This window comes from Ipomoea triloba, chromosome 10 (genome assembly GCF_003576645.1).
Source record: "Ipomoea triloba cultivar NCNSP0323 chromosome 10, ASM357664v1".
Taxonomy (NCBI): domain Eukaryota; kingdom Viridiplantae; phylum Streptophyta; class Magnoliopsida; order Solanales; family Convolvulaceae; genus Ipomoea; species Ipomoea triloba.
The window spans coordinates 9030514-9052443 of NC_044925.1; the positions used below are offsets into that span (position 1 = coordinate 9030514).

Sequence of the window (21930 nt, forward strand, 5' to 3'; positions counted from 1 at the left end):
GAGTTCAGTGGCTTATTTAGAACTTATTTGAGTTCGATGACTTAATTGCTAATTGCCAAATAGTTGGATGGCTTATTTGTACCTTTTCCCTTCTATATATATATATGATGTTTGATCACTTTATCAGTTAAGCCTCATATAATATAATATATAAATGTATAGTCTAACTATCCATTTAAATTTTTAATGTTGATGAACCACATTATTTAATTATCAAAATCAAGTTCAATTCATAACTGATTTCTTAAATTCTCTTACAGTAATTACAACGTTTATATAAGGGCAATGATAAAAGTATTTTGGTATCTCTTCTCCTAAAATGTTGAATCTCCAACTCTAAAAGTTACACATTCTGACCCGACAAAACATGTGAGAAAGATATAAATCACGATAAATTACTGTATTTTGGTATCTCTTGTAAGTGTGAAGTGCACGCAGCATCTGTTGAAGGGAGTGACAGATTATGCTCTGCTTGAAGACCACGCCCGCAGTCAATATGCTACCCAAGGAATCAGCAGAACAATTAATCTAAAATTCCATTTATATTTGTTTAAAAAAAAAAATCCATTTTTATTCTCTTCGATCAACTACGTAGCTATATATGTGTATGTGTGTGTAAAGCCAGTCATATCCAACTGCCTTCAACAAAATCACTCTCACTCATATAAATGGCGGCGGCAACAACAGAGGCACCAGCAGACCCTGGCAAGAATGGTACAGAAGCCAAATCTGCGTCAACCGGGGTATAAAACAAACCAATTCAAATGAACAAATTATTTATTTTTGTTTTATTGCACATACATATTGCATCTATCATATTCTATCCTGCTCAGTGAAGATAGATCATAGTTTATAATTATAAACAGTGAATAGCTTGTTTATTTGCTTGATTGTCTCTTTGTAATTTGTGAGCTATGATGCATGTTTAAATTTTATTAAAATGCATGGTGTATATGTCTTATGTATATGTATATCAACATGATTGGAAGTAACTAGCTACATATTAAATTACTCAAAGTAACTTTTTATTAAAAGTGAATAGTCCGTTTGAGTGTCATGACTCTTTTTGTCATGCCTGATTGAAAGTTGATAAGTTAGAATTGAGATGCTAAAATTTTAAAAATTTTAAGTTAGAATATTTGATAAAATTAATTTTTTAAATAAGTTGATATATGTGTATAATTTTGTATATATTTATTTTGTTTTTAGTAGTGGATGGAATATAATGGACAATCTATTGCTAAAATGATATATTCTAAACTTATCTTTTAAAGAAAAATATATTTTTTAATAATCTATTCTTTTAGTCTTTATACTTTTTAAGTATTAATGTGTAATTCAAAAATAATTATAGTATATAATTTTTATTTATAACACGCGCGTAAATAGGATGGTTCATGTGAGAGCATGCTAGCTCCCACGTAAAAAAAGAATAAAGAAAAAAAATGACTAATTTAATCGATCCATCTATTTGAAGAGATCATCAATAATTGATAGTTGTTGTAAAATAAGGAAAAAAATATGAGGTTATATGAAAGTATTTGTGTTAGTGTGCGCGCATATAAATTGTTATTTTCTTTTGAAAACATTTCTTTAAGAATATACTAAAACAAGAGATGATTTTTTATGTGAAATAGATTGAAAGTTTGACGTATCTAATAAGTTGTAATAGGCTAGACATTCCATTTGTTGTTATTAAACTTAGTAGATATACTAGTAATTCCAATGATGATCACTAGAATGCAATAGTAAGGATTATGAGATACTTAAGATATACTCGTGACCTCGAGGTGTACTAGAAGGGTATAGTGACTTTAACTAGATATCGAATATAAATGACTCTAAGTCCACAAGTGACTACATGTTCATGCTAGTAGGTGCGCTCGTATCATGGAAATCCTCAAAGAATACTACGATAACTAGATCCAAGATGCATGGAATCAAAGTTGATAGCCTTAGAAAAATGTAGTGAATGTGCTAGATAGATGACTATGTCATTTTATAGAGGATATTCTATGTTGGAAAAAACATGTACCTCCAACTTGTATACATTGTGGTAGTCAAGCGGCAGCTGAAATGGTATAGAGTAACTTGTATAATGGTAAGTCTAGACTTATATATATATACTTTTGTATATATATATATATATATATATATATATATATATATATATATATATATATCATAGACATAATACTATTAAAAGCTTTCTCATAACACGGGTTATCTGTTGACTAAGTGAAGTCAAATGATAAAATACGGAGTAACATATTTGCTAACCAAATGATCAAGTAGAGAGTTAGAAGTGAAGTTGTCATGGAATGAAACTAAAACCGTATCCTTGGAATAAAAGTTCTATAGCGGATACCCAACTAAGTTGGCACCTACGTTCAAGAGGGACAACTAACTTATAGAACAAAGTGTGGTCACTTAGGGGGTCTCAAACTCTTAGTAACTCCTTGTCGAAACAGTGACCTCCTCATGATGTTGAAATGGTAATTGACTCAAGTAGAGTATGCACGATGCTCGGAAAAGAAGCAACTATGTGTATCCATTGAGTTGGGAAAGTGGAACTTTGAAAGGCTTTAAGTAGCTTTTGTCCCACATTAGAAAAATATGTGAATTTGCACTAATATATATACAATTAAACTTTTCAAAGAGTTTGAATTGTGTAGCATAAATGTTTTCTCTAGTGCGTAGGTGATGGTGAAAATCAAATCTCAAAAATGAACTTTGAAAGCTTGAAATGGTGAAAATCAAATCTCAAAAATGAGCTTTGAAAGCTTGAATTTGTGTATACTTGTGACCCCGGTTCCTCGGATGTTTATCCAAAATTGGAAGCAGATAGAGGTTAAAGTTTTGCCAAATTTTCGAATTCCCAACTCTATTGGAATAACACAATACTTACCTAGGTGATCTGATGTTAACCAAGATCTATCTACGACCTAGGTAAGCTATGGGATCTTCTAGATTGACCAAGGATCTGCAGTTTGGTAGCAAGGTCTTTTGTTCTTACATTGCATCTATCGTTTGACCAAAGATTTTTTTGTTTGACCAAGATCTTCTGATTCATAAAGATCATTTAATTTGGTTAATATTTGTCTTTCAAAGTTATGATGTTTTGGAATAGTAGTCTCTATTAGTGTGAAATGTTGACTGTTGCAGTATCTGTTCATAACTACTATTGACTCCACTGAGGCTCGAATCCACCACCTCCCGTATAAAGGAAAGGGTTTGATGCCACTGGACCACAAGGTCCTTGGCATGCCTTTGTTGTTAGGTGTGATCTTCTTAAATAATTTGGTTGATTAAATTCTTATGTAGCTTCAGGAGTCACGCCATTTAACTCCAATCTTAGGATGTGTTTGGTTGGTGGGTTTAGGCATAAGGAATGGGTATAAAAGTGATTGTTAGTGTTTAGTTGCTAGGTTTTGAGAATGTTACTATGGGTTTGGAATACTCCATTAATGAGAAAACATATACCCTTATTACATAAGGATTTTATTTCTCTTCCTTCTTTCTTCCCACATTCCACCCAACTACCAAACATGCTAAATACTTTCATCAAAACCTATTACTCTTACTAAGGTATTTGATACCCATTCCGATTTCGATTCTCATGTGCGAACCAAACGCACCTTAGTTGGAACTTTACGTTGTAAACGCTAAAACGTCAAGTGTTCATTCATATTAGAGCGAGGTTACTGAATTTGAATTTAAAATTCAAATGAAGGCCATTAATGCTAATTATTTCCAAGTTCCTTAAATATACCTGTTGTTGGCCGAATGGTTTCGCACTAGAAAATTTCTAAACCTTTCTACTCCAACTAATTCTCTCTAAAACTTTCTGTCAAAACTCTTATGAATTTTTTCTTTTTACGTTATTCCTTGTTCAGTTCACTAAATAGTATTTTTGAATGTTCAAATATACTATTTTTTTTTTGGTTGAGAAAGTAGTTATGAACAGATACCGCATTGTAATAGAGTTAGTTGTATTCAAAAAAAAAATATACTATTTTAAGTTGTAACTCATTATATCTTTAAAAAATTGACATTTAACACTCGTAGAGCCATTAAAAGGAAACGAATTAGTTATATAAAAAGCATGTACTACATACCTTGGACTGACCATATGATTTAACGAAAAATGTATTTCGACTAAAAATTTATTTAGGAAGACATATTTTGTCAATTGAGCCTTTTTTGTTGACTAAAATCAACATTTTCTTTTAATCTTTTTTTTCTTGAATACACAAACACAAAAAATTCAAAAATGACTTCTAGAAGTTATTTTTTAAATTTTCAAAGACACTCTTTATTTATTTTGTACAGTTTATGGTGAAATGTTCTAGAACCTAGAGAAGTTTGTACAGACTTGGTGGAATGTATAATTTCAATCTTCTTCCTCCCTGTTTGTAAAGCCCTCTGCAGTAGAAGAGTGACATCACGGTCATTCATATCATAGTAGATAATGGAGAAATGCTCACATAGGTAGTTCAAAATGGTGACTACTAAAGGTAGATCATACATCTTAACCCATAATTTGTCATCAAAGAATTAATTGAATTGTTCGATTGCTTCTTTGATGACAGATTGTTGGTCAAGATGTATGATCATATCGAGCTTTAGCAGTCACAGTGTGAGAGTTTCTCAGCTACGACTTCTTGAGGTACCAAACATTGGCCCTCCCATCTAATTGGTTGTTAAATTACCATAATTTGTTCCTTCACAATCTTATCAAGTCAGGATTCTGGGGCCTTCTAGAATTTAGCTCACTGGCTTAGTAAATAATACTTGGAAGAAGAGACCAAAAGTTCAAATGTCGACAATAGCAGTGTAGGAATTATGTGCAAAGTGGACAGATCCTTTGTGTCCAAATGTTTTGTCATAATATTCTAATGGTTATTATCTTGATAGGCATTAGTGATTTTCCCTGACATAATTAACAATTAGGAATAATTGCACTTTTCATTTCTAACTTATACGATAATTGTAGAATTTGTTCATAATTGTTGGTCATGCTCACTTTTTGTCCCTAAGTTATCATTGACGTTACATTTTTTATCTTTTTACTAACAAAACATTAGAAACAAAATTTGTAACTTTAGTATAGCTTGATGAAAATTGAGTACGGAAAGTTAATAAAAGAATGAAAAGTGCAATGTCAATGATACCTTAGGGGCAAAAAGTGAGCACAACCAACACTTAGAAACGAAAAATACAATTTTTCCTAACAATTATAATAAATTTCCAACAATATAATTAGTTTGACCATATCAATTTGGTAAATCAATTCATCATCTATTTATTTTGTTAATTAGTGTAATATTAGATCATCACCTCTATTTTTATTATATTTTTCATTATTTTGATTTTTTTTAACTTTATTGAACAGGTCAATGGAGTTGGCAAAAATAATGCACCAATAATAGAACCTAAAAATTTAAAATTTTCTCTCGGCGGAGAAAGTTCGAACGAAAATTGGAAATGGGAATCCAGGTACTCGACTCTCAGCTCCTTTTTATCATAATTTATTATTGGCTTATCTTCCTCACAAGAGAATATTAGGAAACATTACTATAATTATTAATTAATTAATTAATATATAATTAATTATGTACTATAATTGTAGAAGTAATAGTTTTCTTTTTAAAATTTTGACAAAATGTATAGTTTATGTATTATATTCATATAAAACCTTTAATTTCACCTTATTAATTTGAAATAATGAATAACTAATTTTTTTTATATAAATTATGACTTATTCACAATCAATAATTGTGACATAATTGTAATTTTATAATTACAAATTTTTATTGAACAAAAAACATTGTTCACTTAATCAACTGAGATAACTCTGCGTTGTGAGCTTCAATTCCTTGTATAGTTATAAACCATCGAATAGAATCTTGATTTTCAAAATAAAATTGCATGAAATAAAGTATGTGTGAAATTAATAATTTAATTGATCAAATTGGCACACCCTATATATTTTGTTGCAGTGGCAAAGAGGTGGTAGCTCGGGCGGTGTCAAATGTGATATGGCTAGAAGTGACGGGGGAAAAGGAAGTAGATCCTAAAAAGAAGTACGAAGTGATGTTTAAAGTATCTTTGAATGAAGAATCTTCATCAACTGAATGGGAAAATATTCCTCTGTATGTTATGGCTAGGAGAGGGAAGAAGAGAGATTATTGTTGGAAAAAGTTTGTGCTAACCACCGTTACTCAACGCGAAATAGGGTTGGTGATTGACAAGGTAGCTTCTAACGATGATGAGGATAAGAAGCTTTACTTTGGTTTATATGATATTTGGAGTGGGAAGCTCAAGAAAGGTTTGGTTATTCACTATGCATGGGTGCGAGAGATTCCTTAGCTTAAACCATAATTTCTACGCTATCAAAGTTGTACAAAACAAAAACAAAAATATTATGTTCAATATATATGCTATGTGTAGTAGTGTTAATGTGTTATTGACATGTGGTCTTAGCGAAATGAATCTTAAATAAGCTATTGGGGTTGAATTTCAATCTTTATTGCAACGAGAGAAACACTTTAATTAAGTCCTAACATCGTAGTGATTTATTATAAATTGAATCATTTAGTAACATTTGTATTATACTATAAAATGATAAAATGATTATTTTGTTATTATATGTTACATGTATTATCCTTAACATAACACTTTAGTTTTATGCTTGACCACAAGGTCTTTGGTGAGAAAGTAGCTATAAACAGATATTACATGTAACAGAGTCAATAGTACTCACAAAAATAAAAAAAATAAATAAATAAAGATGCGTCATGTACCCTGCTCAGAGGATTTATGAATCACAGTTTTTTTTGGAGAAAATTGTAATTTTTGCCCTTCCATAGTATGTCAATTATCAATGTCACCCCTAAATTATTAGTGGTGTAAATGTTGCTCCTCAATTTTCAAAAATGGTACATATATTGCCCCTCCCGTACCAAAGAAGGGGCAATATTTACACCACAAGAATGGCAATATATGTACCGTTTTTTAAAATTAAGGGGCAACATTTACACCACTAATAATTCAGGGGTGATATTGATAATTGGCATATTGTGGAGGGGCATAAATTACAATTTTCTTTTTTTTTTCTTTTTTTTTTTTTGAAAACTATGAATCACTGTTATATTAAGGATAAAAGTAAATTAAACTTTACCATTCATGGTGTATTATTATATTATATTATATGAGCTTAACATTACCTTTATATATGAATATAAAGTAATACTTACAATCTTTCAAATTAAAAATATTAACGATCAGAGTCATCACACTGCCTTCCAAGTTCCAACTATTCGTTCAATTTCCAAGCTGGAGATTCTTGAATTGATGAAGTACCTTTTGGCTTTAATTTCATGGTTGGCAGCAAATTTAAAAGGCCCCGATTCTTTTCATCTTCATCCAGAATATTTCTTTCCTGATCATGATCAAGAATATAATATGCTTAGCTTGGGTTGGGTCAGGCATCATATATATATATATAAGATCTATTTCATTTGTAAGTTGCGTCATTTTTACAGTTTGTTTCTTTAATTTATGACTCACTTTTTTTTTTTAGCCCCAAAATAAAACCACTATTCTTTTTCAATCATGTTTCAGCAATCAAAATAGAGATTAAAGGAAGTAGAATTGCTTATGAGTGGCCAGTAGCAGATCCTAAACAACGCTTTTTTTCATTGATTTGAGCCGTTGATCTAGATTTGATCAACGACTCAGATCTAACTCCATCTTTCACCTTTGAGCATCTTCACACCGTATATATATATATATATATATATATATATATATATATATTGGTTCAAACGCGGCGGCGAGCTCCGGTGCGGTCATGCGGCCTAATCTGCACCGTCCAATTTTATTAATCTTACTGAAATTCGCTTATGTTTAAGTGGGGTTATTATGGTAATTTTAGTATTTATATTACGTGAATTGGAATGGTGCATTTTAGTACATAGTGTGGTGCGTTTGAATACATGCTGTTGTGCGTTTTATTACGTATGTTGGTGCATTAACTGTGTTGTGGAATGGTGTGTTTTAATCTATCCGTTGGTGCATTTTCATATGTATTAGTATTGATGCAACTAAATTGTCCATTGCACTTGTGCACCTATTTTCACTTACAAGTGCAAGTAATTTACCTTATTAACATTAGGTGCAACTACACCCTGGACACGTGGCGCACTGCGATTCGCCTGCAGTTCTCTCCTGGGAGGCCCGTACGCACCTGAATGTCACCGCATTTTTTTTTTAAATTTGATCTGATCCGTTCAATTTTTTACAGATGTAAGGCTAAGATTGGTTCTTATTTCACTCCTAAAGACTTGTTCTCATTTGATCCTATATATATATATATGGAGGGTGTTCATGTGCGGCCTGGTCATTAGGTGTGGTCGTGTGACCTTTTTTCAGCCATTAGATTAGATCAAGTCATCAAATCAACGCGCAATATATATATGTTACAAAACACACCATTCTACGTATTAAAATGCACTAGAGGACCGATAAAACACACTATTCCACACTATAACTAAATGCACCTATTCACTTAAAATTCATCAATATACGTAATAAAACGCATCATTCTACGTATTAAAATGCACCACAACGTGCCTCAATTCAGACTATAAACATGCACTATCTACAAATATTAGAAAAGATGTGCTAAAATATGCACCATTCTAAGTATTAAAATGTACACAACGTGTGTTAAAATGCACAATTCCACTTAATGAAAATCTCCATCTCAGATTATAAACATGCATTATTACACTTATTAGAGAACATGTGTTAAAATACACACCATTCTACGTACTAAAATGCACCAGAGGACGAATTAAAACACATCATTCCACAACACATTTATACGGCATTCTTCTACGTATGAAAATGCACCAGAGGATAGATTAAAACACACAATTCCACAACACAGTTAAATGTACCAACATATGTAATAAAGTGCACCACAACATGTATTAAAAGCACCACACAATGTACTAAAATGCACAATTTCAATTCACGTAATATAGATACTTAATTACCAAAAGCCCACCACTTAACATGCACGAACTGCAATTACCACCATTAGATTAGATGAATTAGACGTCAAAGATAAGACCTATACTAAGTCCAATCCTTCGGTAGCTCTGTACTAGGGCTCCTTCTTGGACCTTCTTGACCCAATTACTCTCTTGGGTCAGCTCAGGCATAGTGTATTATCCATCACTTGACATCATTAACAGCCGGGGTCTGTGCGTCTCCTCCTCCAGAACTGTATCTTTGTCAACCAATTCCCCTTCAAACAAATTAAACTGCCCAACTGATGAAACAATAGGGACCGCTGATTGGTTATGAATAGGATTTGAAAATTTCGGCTGACCTGTAACAGTGGAGGCGGCTTGAATTACGTTCGACACATTACCACTCGTGTTCGCTGCATTAACAACAACATTTTAAACAGCTCCTGGCAATCCACATCTCCCTTTCCGCATCTGTTTCAGGCGCCAGCCATTTATGCTCAGTCGATGGTGGGTTCCTTCTCGCACCTGCCCTCAACCAGGCGCCGAACGGCTTCTTCGCCTGAGGATTTAGTACATGCAGAGCCAAACGCAAAAACGATCCCCATGTCCGATCACCCCGCAAAAGAAAGCAGAACGTAGGGAGTCATTCATATCGAAACTCAATCGTAGCCCACTCGTTAATGTTTATCTTCAGTTTCATTCCTTTCTTCGAAGGTTTCCCAATGTCTATCTGAACGCGAGATCGTTAGTAGTTAGTTTCTTCTACGTGCTATTTTAATTTTCAATAAATATTAACTATAAATTATTTATTTAAATTTTAATATTTTGTTTGGTTTATGACATATAATGCAACACACATTTTAAATTTAAGGGATTTTAATGTTGATATACCTAAAAAGAACTAAACGTTATGTGTAATATTTTATATTATTTGATACGGATTATTAATTGTCTATGTTTTAATTTATTATTTTTTAAATATTTCCGTGCATCACACGGATGACATATTAACTTAAATTATAAATATATAATCAATTTATCTTGGTCTTGAGGGGTTGGATTACAAATCTAGAAGTACGGGAAGGGGATGTGAAAAGACTTGTATAAATTTTAAACGTTTTTCAAAAATTTAAATCCAAGAAAACATGAATCTAAGATAGAAATTTTGAAACAAAGTGCAATAGAAAATGTTACTCCTTTTAAATTTCTTGCACAAATTTAGTCTTGTAAATACTTAGGTTTGGTTGGTTAACACTTATAAGTAAAGAGAGCGAGAGATATTTTTATAGTGGTTCGATCAAACCAACCTAATCCACTCTTCTCCTAAAACTTCTAGGATGATTGCATAACATTTTTAGTACAATAATGAGCGCTTGAGCATTGATAACAAAGATGGCCTCAAGTCTCAGGTTTGTCACAAGTGTAAACTACTTATTACTTCGTCTCTTTCTACTTCTCCAAGTAGAGAGTAGTGTTGGTTGATTACAAAAGTTTTGTTGAATCTCCAACTTGATGTAAACTTGACTTGAGATCTTCTTGATGTTTGTTAGAGTCTTGAGCTTGATCTAGAGTTTTAGCTCTTGATTTCTCCCTCACTGATCGTGGGTCTGATACTTTGATTGCTTGTAAGCTTGTGGATTCTCTCTTAGCACTTGTAAATTAACCAGCACTTCATTCAGTTTTGAATAAAGGTATTTAAATATTTATAGACCCATTTGAATATGTACATTAGAGGAATAAATTCAAATGACTATTACCCTTCATGTATGGACCATTGTGTAATCCATATGTTACTTTTGCTTAGATTTTTAACTGTTGTCTCTACTTTTGGTGCCTGCTTTTTTCTTTCTAAATTGCACATTTTGTCTTGACTTTTTGAAAAATCTTTATCAAAAAATGTACCTAGGACTCTTTTTCCTTTGGTAACATTTCTTGTGCAATATCTGACTTTAAAGAATTTTAATGTTCGTTCAGAGAATATTCGGACAATTGATATGTAAAGTTATCTTTTCTTCTCGTGGGTAACTTTTCGGGGGAACTTTCCGTTCCCCAACTTCTCAGTCAAGATTGATCTTTTCATTATTTGACTATTTAACCTTCTGGTCTTCAACTTTTCATCTTCAAAGTCTTCAGCTTTCCGTTCTTTAATCTTCAACTTCTCAACTCTTCAAGCTGTCCAAAACTTGACTTCTCCAAGATGAGCTTTTGAAAGTTAGACTCAATTATCCTAGCTAAGGTTAGCTTTTTAATTTTTTTTACTATCTAGTTTTGAACTTTCTGGTCAGTAAATTTCATCCTCTAAGTAACATTTCGGATTTACAATAAAAAAAAATTTCAAGACTAGAAAATAAAAATAATTGAGACCTAACTTTCTTAACTTCTTTGATAACATCAAAATCTATCTAACACTTGTTATTCCATCTATCAACTGAAATTTTAATTGATTACGGCACAGAAGAGGAGCTTATTCTCAATAATAATGTTAGGGCATTGCTGCATTACTCTGTGTCAAGAGTCCCATCATTGTCAGTGGTCTATTGTTGATTGGGAGTTGCCTTGCTCGCACTTAGCTTATGAAGTACATGAAAATTTCATAGAAGCTCATGAGAAAATGTTTCACGAGATAAAAAATAGCCACTTCAACTATTACAAATTAGAAAAACTTAATAAGACATTCATGTAAAATGGAAGTTTTATTATTAATTGGAAAATAATTGTTCCCTACTTCCCTGTCCCTTCTACTCATCTCTTGAGTAAGCATTTTACATGCCAAATTCGTAGGAAAATGAATCCAATTGGATACATATGTCAATTCCCAGCTAGCTAATCAAATAAAAAATGAAGGAGACAAGAATTTGTCCCCAATTAAATCAATCTCAAGTCTGGGTAAGAATTATTGTGTTATAACTCAATTGTAACGTGGTGAACTTCCTGGCCTTGAGCAGGTAGATCATGTAGAATCAAAGTCACCAAATTGGAATCCCAATCATAGGAAAAGTCAGTCACGTTTCCTCCAACTGTGCAGTTTCTTGGCTTGGCAGATGAGTAAGCACCAAATCTGCCACACCCCTTCACCTCCATTGAAACTGCTAATCCCACCTCCTCGTACTCAAGTCCCACAATCGCCCCTCCAGCATTGAACATGTCAAGGAGCCCCAGAGGTGCGAAGCTGAGGCCAGGGGACAAGTCCTTGACTGGGGTGACTATGAAAACCTCGTGCTCCAAGACTTTCAAGGAGACAGGCAAGGCTGCATTGTGTGGGAGAGTGATGAGTTCACGTCTCCGGTGAGAGTAAACCGCGCAGTTTCCATTCCAGTTGGAATCCAACGCTGCCTCGGAGATGAGATGAACATCTCGGCCCCTGATTTGGCCTGTAATCGCCTCGGGTTTTGTTTGGTGGAAGGTGTTCTTCTTCTCAACAGCGTTCCATGCTGCGCCTTGGCAGTTGTATACTCCAATCACTCCCGTGTATTTGTTCATGTTCCAGATCTTCAATAGGCTGGAAAACAGGGGTTATTCATACCATTTCCACATCAAACATTCATTATTGTAATGTTAGATTGGTGCATCTGGAATCCGAGACTAAAATGTAGAGAAAATTGAACATTTAATTAATTACCTAATGCCATCGCGAGCAGGATCAGAGAAGAGGCAGTCCTTTGTAGGGCGGCCAGGCAAACAAGCTCTGAGAATTGAACCATCAGGGAGGACAAGTTTCTTCAAGAGATCAAAGTTATGTTTCCCAGGTGCATCACTGTCACATCACAATTAAGATTTTAACATTGAATTAAATGAATGCATGCAGGAATTGGCAAAATTTGATAGTGCTGGACGGAGGCCGGTAAAGGTCAAGATTGTTAGGTCGGAGTTAGTAAAATGTTTAAAGGATCAAATTCAGCACCCATTTTTTCGAAAATTTATGGTGATATATAAAAATAACGTTGCACCTTTGCCACTAGCTATAGCTAGTGGCATAAATAGTAAGCTCTTGATTTAACAAGTGGTATCAAGAAATAGGGGGAATTATTGAGCTGAAAGCCAAGTCTAGCACTCAGTCGATCGTAAGCGGTGCAAGGAAATAATGTAGCACCTTCGCTATTAAGTATAGCTTTTGGCATAAGTGGAGAGGTGTTGATCTAACAAGTCATAATAGAGACTGATTGGTGTTACAAAGGGAAATTGTTCGATGGAGGACTCAAGTCTAGCACAGGATGGTAGGACTGTCAAAACAAACCAGTGTGGCATGCCAAAAACTCACTCTTTGGGAGGCCTAGGTTTTGTTGGCCCTTTTGCCCTGCCCTCGAACATGGGCGAAGCGAGCCCAGCCACCTTCTTTATTTTTTTTTCTTAAGTTGTTAATTTATTATTTTGTTACGTTTTACTATTTACACACTACAAAAATAATTAAAATAACTCATTACATAAATACTAATTCAAATTTTAAAACATTAAATAATAATTCTAAAATTCATCATATATAACTTTGGTGGGCTTGCCAAGTCCACGGGTCAAAAAATTCACTCTTTGACGGTCTATATTTTTGAAGCCCACCGTCTACAATCCATTTTGACGGCTTGGTGACTGGGGAATTGAGCTAGCCAGCCAAAATATATATATATATATATATTCAGAGATTATTTCATTTAATTTGGATGTTACCTGACAAAGACTGGACCACCGCTGATGGCCCTAGCGGAGGCATGATACTCAGCTGCAGGATGGAGAGAGTGGAACATATCCCAATCAGGCTGCATGAATTCTCCCAAGAAAACGCTGTTGTATGCAACTGCTGCAATGTGGATGGTGTGGGAAACAGGATCACGCGGAAAGAAGTCATCTGATGCCCTCACAACACCCGTTTGTTTCGCGCTGTTTGTTCGTTGGTTTCATCAAAATCAAACAATATCAGTGATACAACTCATGACTTTTTGCATGGCTCTGATACTAAATTGAATCATGTACTCCATTCATCTGATACTAAATTGAATCATGTACTCCATTCAACTAAAAGTCTAAGCTTATAGTTGCACTGCACATAATATTTATGCTCACAAAAACAACAGCGTAACGTAACTTACCAGTACAGAGCATCAATGTTGTGGCTCATGCAGGCAATGATGCCATTATCTGGGAAATTCTTGGCTATGGAGGCATCAAGAGCTTGATTATACTGCCTTGTGATCTCTACTCTACCCCCTACCCCACCCCCCAGGGTCTCTAATATACACTGCACATCCACCTTCACTCCATCCACCCCTGCCGATGCTAAGTACCCGTGCATCTCATTGAAAAACTTGTGTGCACTTTTGGGGTTAACCACACCCACGCCTTGAACTGCAATTGCATCCGTTTTCCATGTGGGTTCATTCTCCATCACCCCTTCCGAGATGTTTGGGTACTTCAGGGTGGCCTCCATTTCCTTCATCCCGGGTCGGACCCCGCCCCAGTACCCGGTAATTGCGTGCCACACATATACGTGTTTTAGGCCGTACTTTTCCTTGGCCGTATTCACTATGTTCTGGATCCCGGTATTTTCCCCTCGGAATTTGGAGTTTTCTTTGATTCCGGTGAGCCTCATCACCGATTTCTCCCCGTTTTCTGGGTCGCCGGCGACTGACTGCCACCCGTCGTCGATGATTACGAACTTCGGCGGCGTCGTGCTGGAGGAGAGGCTCTTCAGCCCGGCCTCCACTCCCTCTTCAGTAACCTGAAAATTTATAACACAGTTCAAAACACCAACATAATTTATTGAGTTAATTCCAGCAATGGCCCTCCAATTATTTTGATTTTTCAAAATTAGTTTTCAACTTTTAATTTGGACAATTTAGGTCCATTGATTTTTAAATTCTTTTCAATGTTAGTCTTTTCGTTAAATTTTGGTTAAATTAAGGCCAAATGAAAGGGTAAAATCGTCCGTTGACTTGTATACTCGTATTTCTTCTGTCCTAGACGCGATATATATGAATATAATATATGGCTTCGATTGAGATTTCGACTGAAATTATATTCATATATACAACGTATAGGATATGAGAAATACGAGTAATAATACACTAAACATGTGAACAGACAATTTTACTCATTTATTTGACGTCAATTTAACTAAAATTTAACAAAAAAACCAACATTAAAAAGAATTTGGAAATCAAAGGACTTAAATTGTCCAAATTAAAAGTAGTACCGAATTTATTTGTCAAAATCAGAGAAAACTAACAAAATGACTGACCTCTTTGTAAAACGCGTCCCAAGTACACCACCCGAAGTAGTCCATGATTCCCGGCAACTTCTTCTCGTGCCGCTGCCGGAAACTCTTGAGGTGGAATTTCACCGCCGTTACCGCGTCGGAGATGGCAGTAAACGGGTCGGATCCGATGTGGACATATAGTGAGTGGGTAAAATCCGATCCCACTGTGTCCGCATCTCCACTTTCCAGGCACAATTCCAGCTCGTCATTAGAATTCCCCTGAAGACAAGCTCGGAATTTCCCTTCAATCAACGGAAGGAAAACAGCGTACACATAATCTTCCCCGGTTTTGACTTCGACGAGAAGGAACTGGGTTTCGACCGGGACGTCACGCCCACGCGTCCCCATCCTCTGAGACATCCACCATAGCTTAAACCTGAAAGAAGCAAAGAAGCGCAGGTCCAGGAGCGTCCCAAGAGGGACAACGTGGCGGCTACTTTTCTCATCAAAAACCGCCCCCAAGAACAACCCATCCACCGAACCGGAATCTGAACCGGAAGCGGCGATGATATTTTCCGGCATGTTTGTGACTACTGCCCTGTCCTTAACCACCAGTTTCCGGTCAGCAACTCGGACAGCGGGTGTTATCGTCATGGCAGGGGTAATTTACTAGTCTAATCTAATGAAATAACAGAAATAGAATTCAAAATTCAACTACTTATTTAATTGAATGGCAGTATGTATAACCTCTAGCCTTACTTGCAACGCACGTAAAGGGAGAGCACACTAACAATGGAAGAATGGGTTTGAGTAGAGAGGAATTGAAAGATTGTTGATGGAGGTAGTGGAGGCAGAGAACGGACACAATTTATAGGTGTGGGATTGAAGATGACAGAACATGGAGAGAGTTGGCGGTTAGTTGAAGCATGGATCACACTGCCGCGTCAGATCTTATGCATTATGACTTTTTTATCTTCTCCAGATAATAAGGATAAACATTTTTGTGTTTACGAGAAGAAATAATATTTTTAAATATAAAATATTTTCACCCTAATTAATATGGAGTTGGAATATATGCTATAGGAAAAAGTGTCAAATTGGCCCCCTAAGTCGATCGGATAGTGCAATTGGGTCCCCTAACTGAAAAAAGCTCCATTCAGATCTCTTAAACCTGTAAAATTGTTCAATTAAGTCCAAAGTGACTTGTTTAACAGGTTAAGTCTTCAAATGGTTGACACGTGTCTTTTTAAAATATTTTTAATTTTTGTTTTTTATAAATTTTATTTATTTATTTATTAAAAATATATTATATAAAAATAATAATAAAAAAAAAACATAGCCACCGCCGAGACCTCCTCTGCCGACGTTCTTCTCCCGTGTACAGTGAGCAGCGAAACATCAATCTATGGTGGAAGGGGTGGCTGGGACGAACTTGAACAACAGATCCGGTGACCTCTTCTCTCGCCGACGTTATTGGCCAGTTCTGGCGGACAACAGCGATGGATGGATCGAATCCCCGGCGAGCTTTCTCTGGCGTAGATGGCGACTGGTTCTCCGACCAACAGCAGCTCCTACAGGCGTAGAGGATCTTTTATTCACTATCTGCATTGCAGTGCTTCTTGGCTTCATAATATCGATTTCTCAGTTCTGGTTTAGTGGATTCTTGAATTATCATCAACAGGTTATTTGTTCTGCTTTAGTGGATCTAAGTATTTGGTAACATTCACAGTTGGTTATAACCAGAAGGACAACATTGATACTGCTGTAAAAAAGGTGGCGTCTTTTATTCGTTTCTTTGCAACTCCATGTCCTTGCTTCTCGTGGTATTTGATCTCTCTGGCCATTAACGTCGGCGAGAGAAGAGGTCACCGGATCTGTTGTTCAAGTTCGTCCCAGCCACCCCTTCCACCATAGATCGATGTTTCGCTGCTCACTGTACGCAGGAGAAGAACGTCGGCAGAGGAGGTCTCGGCGGTGGCTATGTTTTTTATTATTATTATTTATTTATTTTTATATAATATATTTTTAATAAATAAATAAATAAAATTTATAAAAAACAAAAATTAAAAATATTTTAAAAAGACACGTGTCAACCATTTGAAGACTTAACCTGTTAAACAAGTCACTTTGGACTTAATTGAACAATTTTACAGGTTTAAGGGATCTGAATGGAGCTTTTTTCAGTTAGGGGACCCAATTGCACTATCCGATCAACTTAGGGGGCCAATTTGACACTTTTCCCTATACTATATTTTAATTAGTCATCACTCATCATAATGCTGTATTCCTTTTTCTTTTCAATTATGTCGTTATTCTGGACGAAAAGACTCATATGTATTTATGGCATGAGTTCTAATAAATTTTTATTTCGCACACTTAGTTGAAAGTTGAAAAATTAATAGTTAATAATTAATAAGTTAACTAATTAAAATGACATGTGATTTTCTTATATTTGAGATCATGAGATCGAGTCTCAATAAAGGTGATGACATTGATTATTTGTGCTTCAATAGGTTGAAAAAGTATAGATGAATAGATACTACAATGTAATAGGGTGAGTTGTATTGAAAAAATAAAAACTAATTAAAATTATAATATTTAAAAAGATAAGTCTAAAAGAACATTAAATAATAAATTAAAATATTGAGATTTCTATTAATGAATGATAATGATGTCATTTTTATAAATTAATAAAAAATAATTAAAAAGTCAGAAACTTATTATAAAATATTTATGCTTGCCTTTTCAAAATATGTTATTATTTTAAACTTATCATGTTTTTACCAAACGAATCATAATAGTTTTTTTGTAGTTTCTTAATTAGGGAATGGGTATCAATATTAGTTTATTAATTTACTTGGGGATGAAACCATTATTTTATTAGGGAATGAACTTTGCAATTAAGGGGGTAATCACAATCCATAGTAGTGTTCTAAAAACCTGTCAACTAAACGATAACAATGACTTTGATACCCATTCCTTTTTTTTTTTAGTGGGAACTTTGATACCCATTCCTGATAGTTAAACCTATCAACCAAACACACCCTTATTATTCAAAACCCCAACAAAATTCTCTTTTACATCTAAAATCGATTGAATCATCCACTAAGATCATCTATAATGTATAGTAAGAACTCGTTGTGTGTTGTTTAAGTTTTTGTCCAAGAAAAATAATTTTTATTTGTTTAATTGTTTCAATATTAGTGTTGTTTGAGTCTTCCTCCTAACTAACATTAGTCATAATGACTAAACATCTCACCAGCGACAGTGTGAAAGCAATCCCTCAAAGTGAGGGGCTCCTTATGTGCAGTAACCAAATATCCAACATGTATATTCAATTGAGGTATATCCTCCCAGATGTGTCATATTGGAGATTAATTAGACACATTAATGTAACTCAATATTAATTATAGACAAAAATTATGTATACTTTGACAAAATTGTAACTTCTTTAAAATTTTACATAACATACTATGTTAAGATTGGTTGGTTATCGACACTGTTATGTTACAATCGACGCTCTCTATGCACAGAACTGTTTTATTAAATCATGAAAACATTATCAGTTGCATAGAACTTCGATATCCAACTAGCCAACTGGGGGGGAATAATAATGTATTGCTGAGTCAAGTTGTGTTGTGTACGTTGAATGCATTTTGATGCGAATGAATCAGTGTACAATTAATATATTCATATTATATATTATCTTCCAAAGACAGCCGCTACAAGTTGAAATGATCAGACATTTATCTCAACAATCTCATCAAATTTTTGAATAGAATTAACGTGGATAGATCATAGATGAAGAAAATTGACGGTTTGGTAATACCAGAAGGCGTGGGCTAGCTGGTATCAATTGTCAATATTGTGCATATATACTATATAGACATAAATTTGAAATCCAACTATCAATTTAAACGTTTAGTTAAAATGAAGCACATGTTTCAATTTAGTATCATAATCAATCCCATGCGAGTAAATTGTATTGTGTATCAATCAGTTTATGCTTTTAATTGAGATTAAGGTAAATTTTACTGTGTACCATGGTCCATGTTGAGTTCTACTACAGTTTCATTTGATAATATGTTATTGCATGAGCTCTATTTTTTTAGTTTCATTTTCTACCCACACTAGTTTAATTATAGTAACGTTGAAGTATAATTTTAATTATACTTCATGCTCGTTTAACAATATATGTTGTTGCACGAGTTCTATTTTTTAGTTCTATTTTTACAAACATTAGTTTCATTATAGCAATACAAAAGTATCATTTTAATTCTACTATAGTTTCATTTGACATTATATGTTATTGCATGAATTCTGTTATTTTGTATAATTTTTCACACATTAGTTTCATTTTTAACACTAAAGTATCATTTTTACTTTACTATAGTTTGATTTGAATATCGTATTGAACCATGGTTCACATAGCGTTATGTTGACAATAGTTCATAACTAGTCAATTAGTGCATTCTAGTTAATAACATTATTTTATATTATGCATGTTCATAATATTCGTTTTACACGTCCATAAACTTAAACCTTAATATATAAAATCACTAAACTAAATGTACATCATATGTATTTTCGTTCCGTCTATATTATGTCCATAATATTCTTTCTATATATTCATAAAAACAAAGTTTAACGTACATAAACATTATATTATATTATAGACACATCATATTTAATAACATTTATCATTTACTATGTTTATAATATTTGTTTTACATGTCTATAAATTTAAATCGTAATGTCCATCCATAAACACTAAACTAAATGTACATCAGATGTATTTCAATCGTTGATTCATAATGTTCCTTATATATTAAAGTGTTCATAAAAAACAGAAGCTTATATTATACACAAATAACCTTATACTAAAAAAAATCACGTTTAATAACATTTATCATATACTATGTTCATAATATTTGTTTATATGTCCATAAACCAAAATCTTAATGTCCAGTCGTCCAGAAATTAAACTAAATGTATATTATATGTATTTATTCATAAGGTGTCATTTAAAAAATTTTAATTAGAGCTTTTTATAATATATTTAGTATATATTAATTTTATTTGTAAAAAAGAAAAAAAAATAAATTTAAGCTTGAAGAAGGTATATCTACTATACTAATAAGAGCCAAAGAAAGTTAGTCCTATAATGGGTTAAAAAATGACGGTCAAATTATTAAATCAAATAGATGGTTCAGATTGTTTAGATTTATAATTTTCCTTAAGATTTCCTAATTTATCCTTAATTAAATGATTATCCGTTAAATTTTTCTTTAAATATTCTCTTTTTCATTAATATTCCGTTAAATTTTAACTTACCCATAAATTTCTATAAGTAAGATCTTAGGTTCGAATCTCATCCCAATCAAAGTTGGCATAATTGTTGAACATATACTACGAATATATTAGATTATATTATTCAAAACACGCGCGTTGCGCGATTAAACCAATGCCCAATGCATATTTTTAAATTAGTGTTCCTTAATTGGTTAAAGTAGTTATGTAAAAATGAGAGATGAAAAAAAATGCTAAATTAATAAAAATCAAAGAAATAGTCCCGATGCTTATATATTTTAATAAAACATAACGAAATTGTAAATAGCTAAATTGTAACTAAAGTAAGTAGAAACAAATAAACCACTTACATGGGAGCAAATGACATGTCATCAATGTCACTTGTTTGAACATCGGTCCAACCATTTAAAATCCATGTGCAATTGTATTTGTGATCAAATACTTTATAGTTCGTCCGGACAGGTTTGACAATGACATTTGAAATGATGTACCATTTGTTGGTTTGTAAAGTGATATCATACAATCGAATGTCATTATCAAATACTATTGATTGAACCCGGATTCCTTGCATTTAGATATAGAATTTACAATGATGTTGGCTGGTGGTGAATGAGAGCATCTTCATAATAATAATAATACTAATAATAATAATAATAATAATAATAATAATAGTAATAATAAATAATAATAATAATAATAATAATAATAATAATAATAATAATAATAATAAAAGGAAGAAATTTTTTACTATTACTTACTGTTTCATCCTTAAGTACGATGAGCATATACTTTTTTCTCAGGCGTTCCAACAGCGTTTTTTGGTTCGTTTTTCTTAATGACATAAATTATACGACTCCAGCCCACAGTTTGTGTGTCAAAATCAATTAAATTTATGAAATAATATAATGGGAACCACAACATAAATTCAAAAACCATAGATTAGGGAGTTATGAGTAACTAAAATGTGTAGATTATAGAGGAATATAATGAGAACCACAACATTACATACAAGGATACAAGTATAAATGAACAGATTATACAATAGATATATTTACATAACGATACTGATGTTATACTAATTAATGAGTATATCATCATTGATTTTTTTAAACTGTAATCATTATGAGTACAAATACAAATAATAGAATTAACATGATAATATTTTGACAATCATACCTATAAAATGTAGATGGTGTGTTGCAGAATATGTTAGGTTTAGTTTTGGGTGAATACTAATGAGAAGGTGAGGGGTTTATATACTGTTGTTTTGGGTAGAATAATGGTTTAGTTAGGAATTTATAAAAAATCGTATTATAGAATATTATTAAGACTTCAATACTCTAATTTTAAGTTAGGAATCTATACAGAATTGTATTATAAAATATTGCCAAT

The 21930-nt window shown here is 33.3% G+C and overlaps 2 protein-coding genes across 2 annotated transcripts; one reads left to right on the forward strand and one right to left on the reverse strand.

Annotated features, from left to right (window-relative positions):
* Positions 1–635: 635 nt before the first annotated feature.
* On the forward strand, positions 636–6604 carry LOC116032053 (protein PHLOEM PROTEIN 2-LIKE A9-like). Its single transcript, XM_031274443.1, has 3 exons — positions 636–743; positions 5396–5499; positions 6003–6604. The coding sequence occupies exons 1-3, from the start codon at positions 669–671 to the stop codon at positions 6370–6372; spliced, it is 549 nt and encodes a 182-aa protein (XP_031130303.1). The 5' UTR covers positions 636–668; the 3' UTR covers positions 6373–6604.
* A 5114-nt stretch (positions 6605–11718) lies between these two features.
* LOC116032723 (probable galactinol--sucrose galactosyltransferase 6) lies at positions 11719–16059 on the reverse strand. The gene is made up of 5 exons (XM_031275426.1): positions 15271–16059; positions 14123–14751; positions 13704–13913; positions 12664–12798; positions 11719–12543 (listed from the first exon to the last, which is right to left on the reverse strand). The coding sequence occupies exons 1-5, from the start codon at positions 15880–15882 to the stop codon at positions 11946–11948; spliced, it is 2184 nt and encodes a 727-aa protein (XP_031131286.1). The 5' UTR covers positions 15883–16059; the 3' UTR covers positions 11719–11945.
* Positions 16060–21930: the final 5871 nt, after the last annotated feature.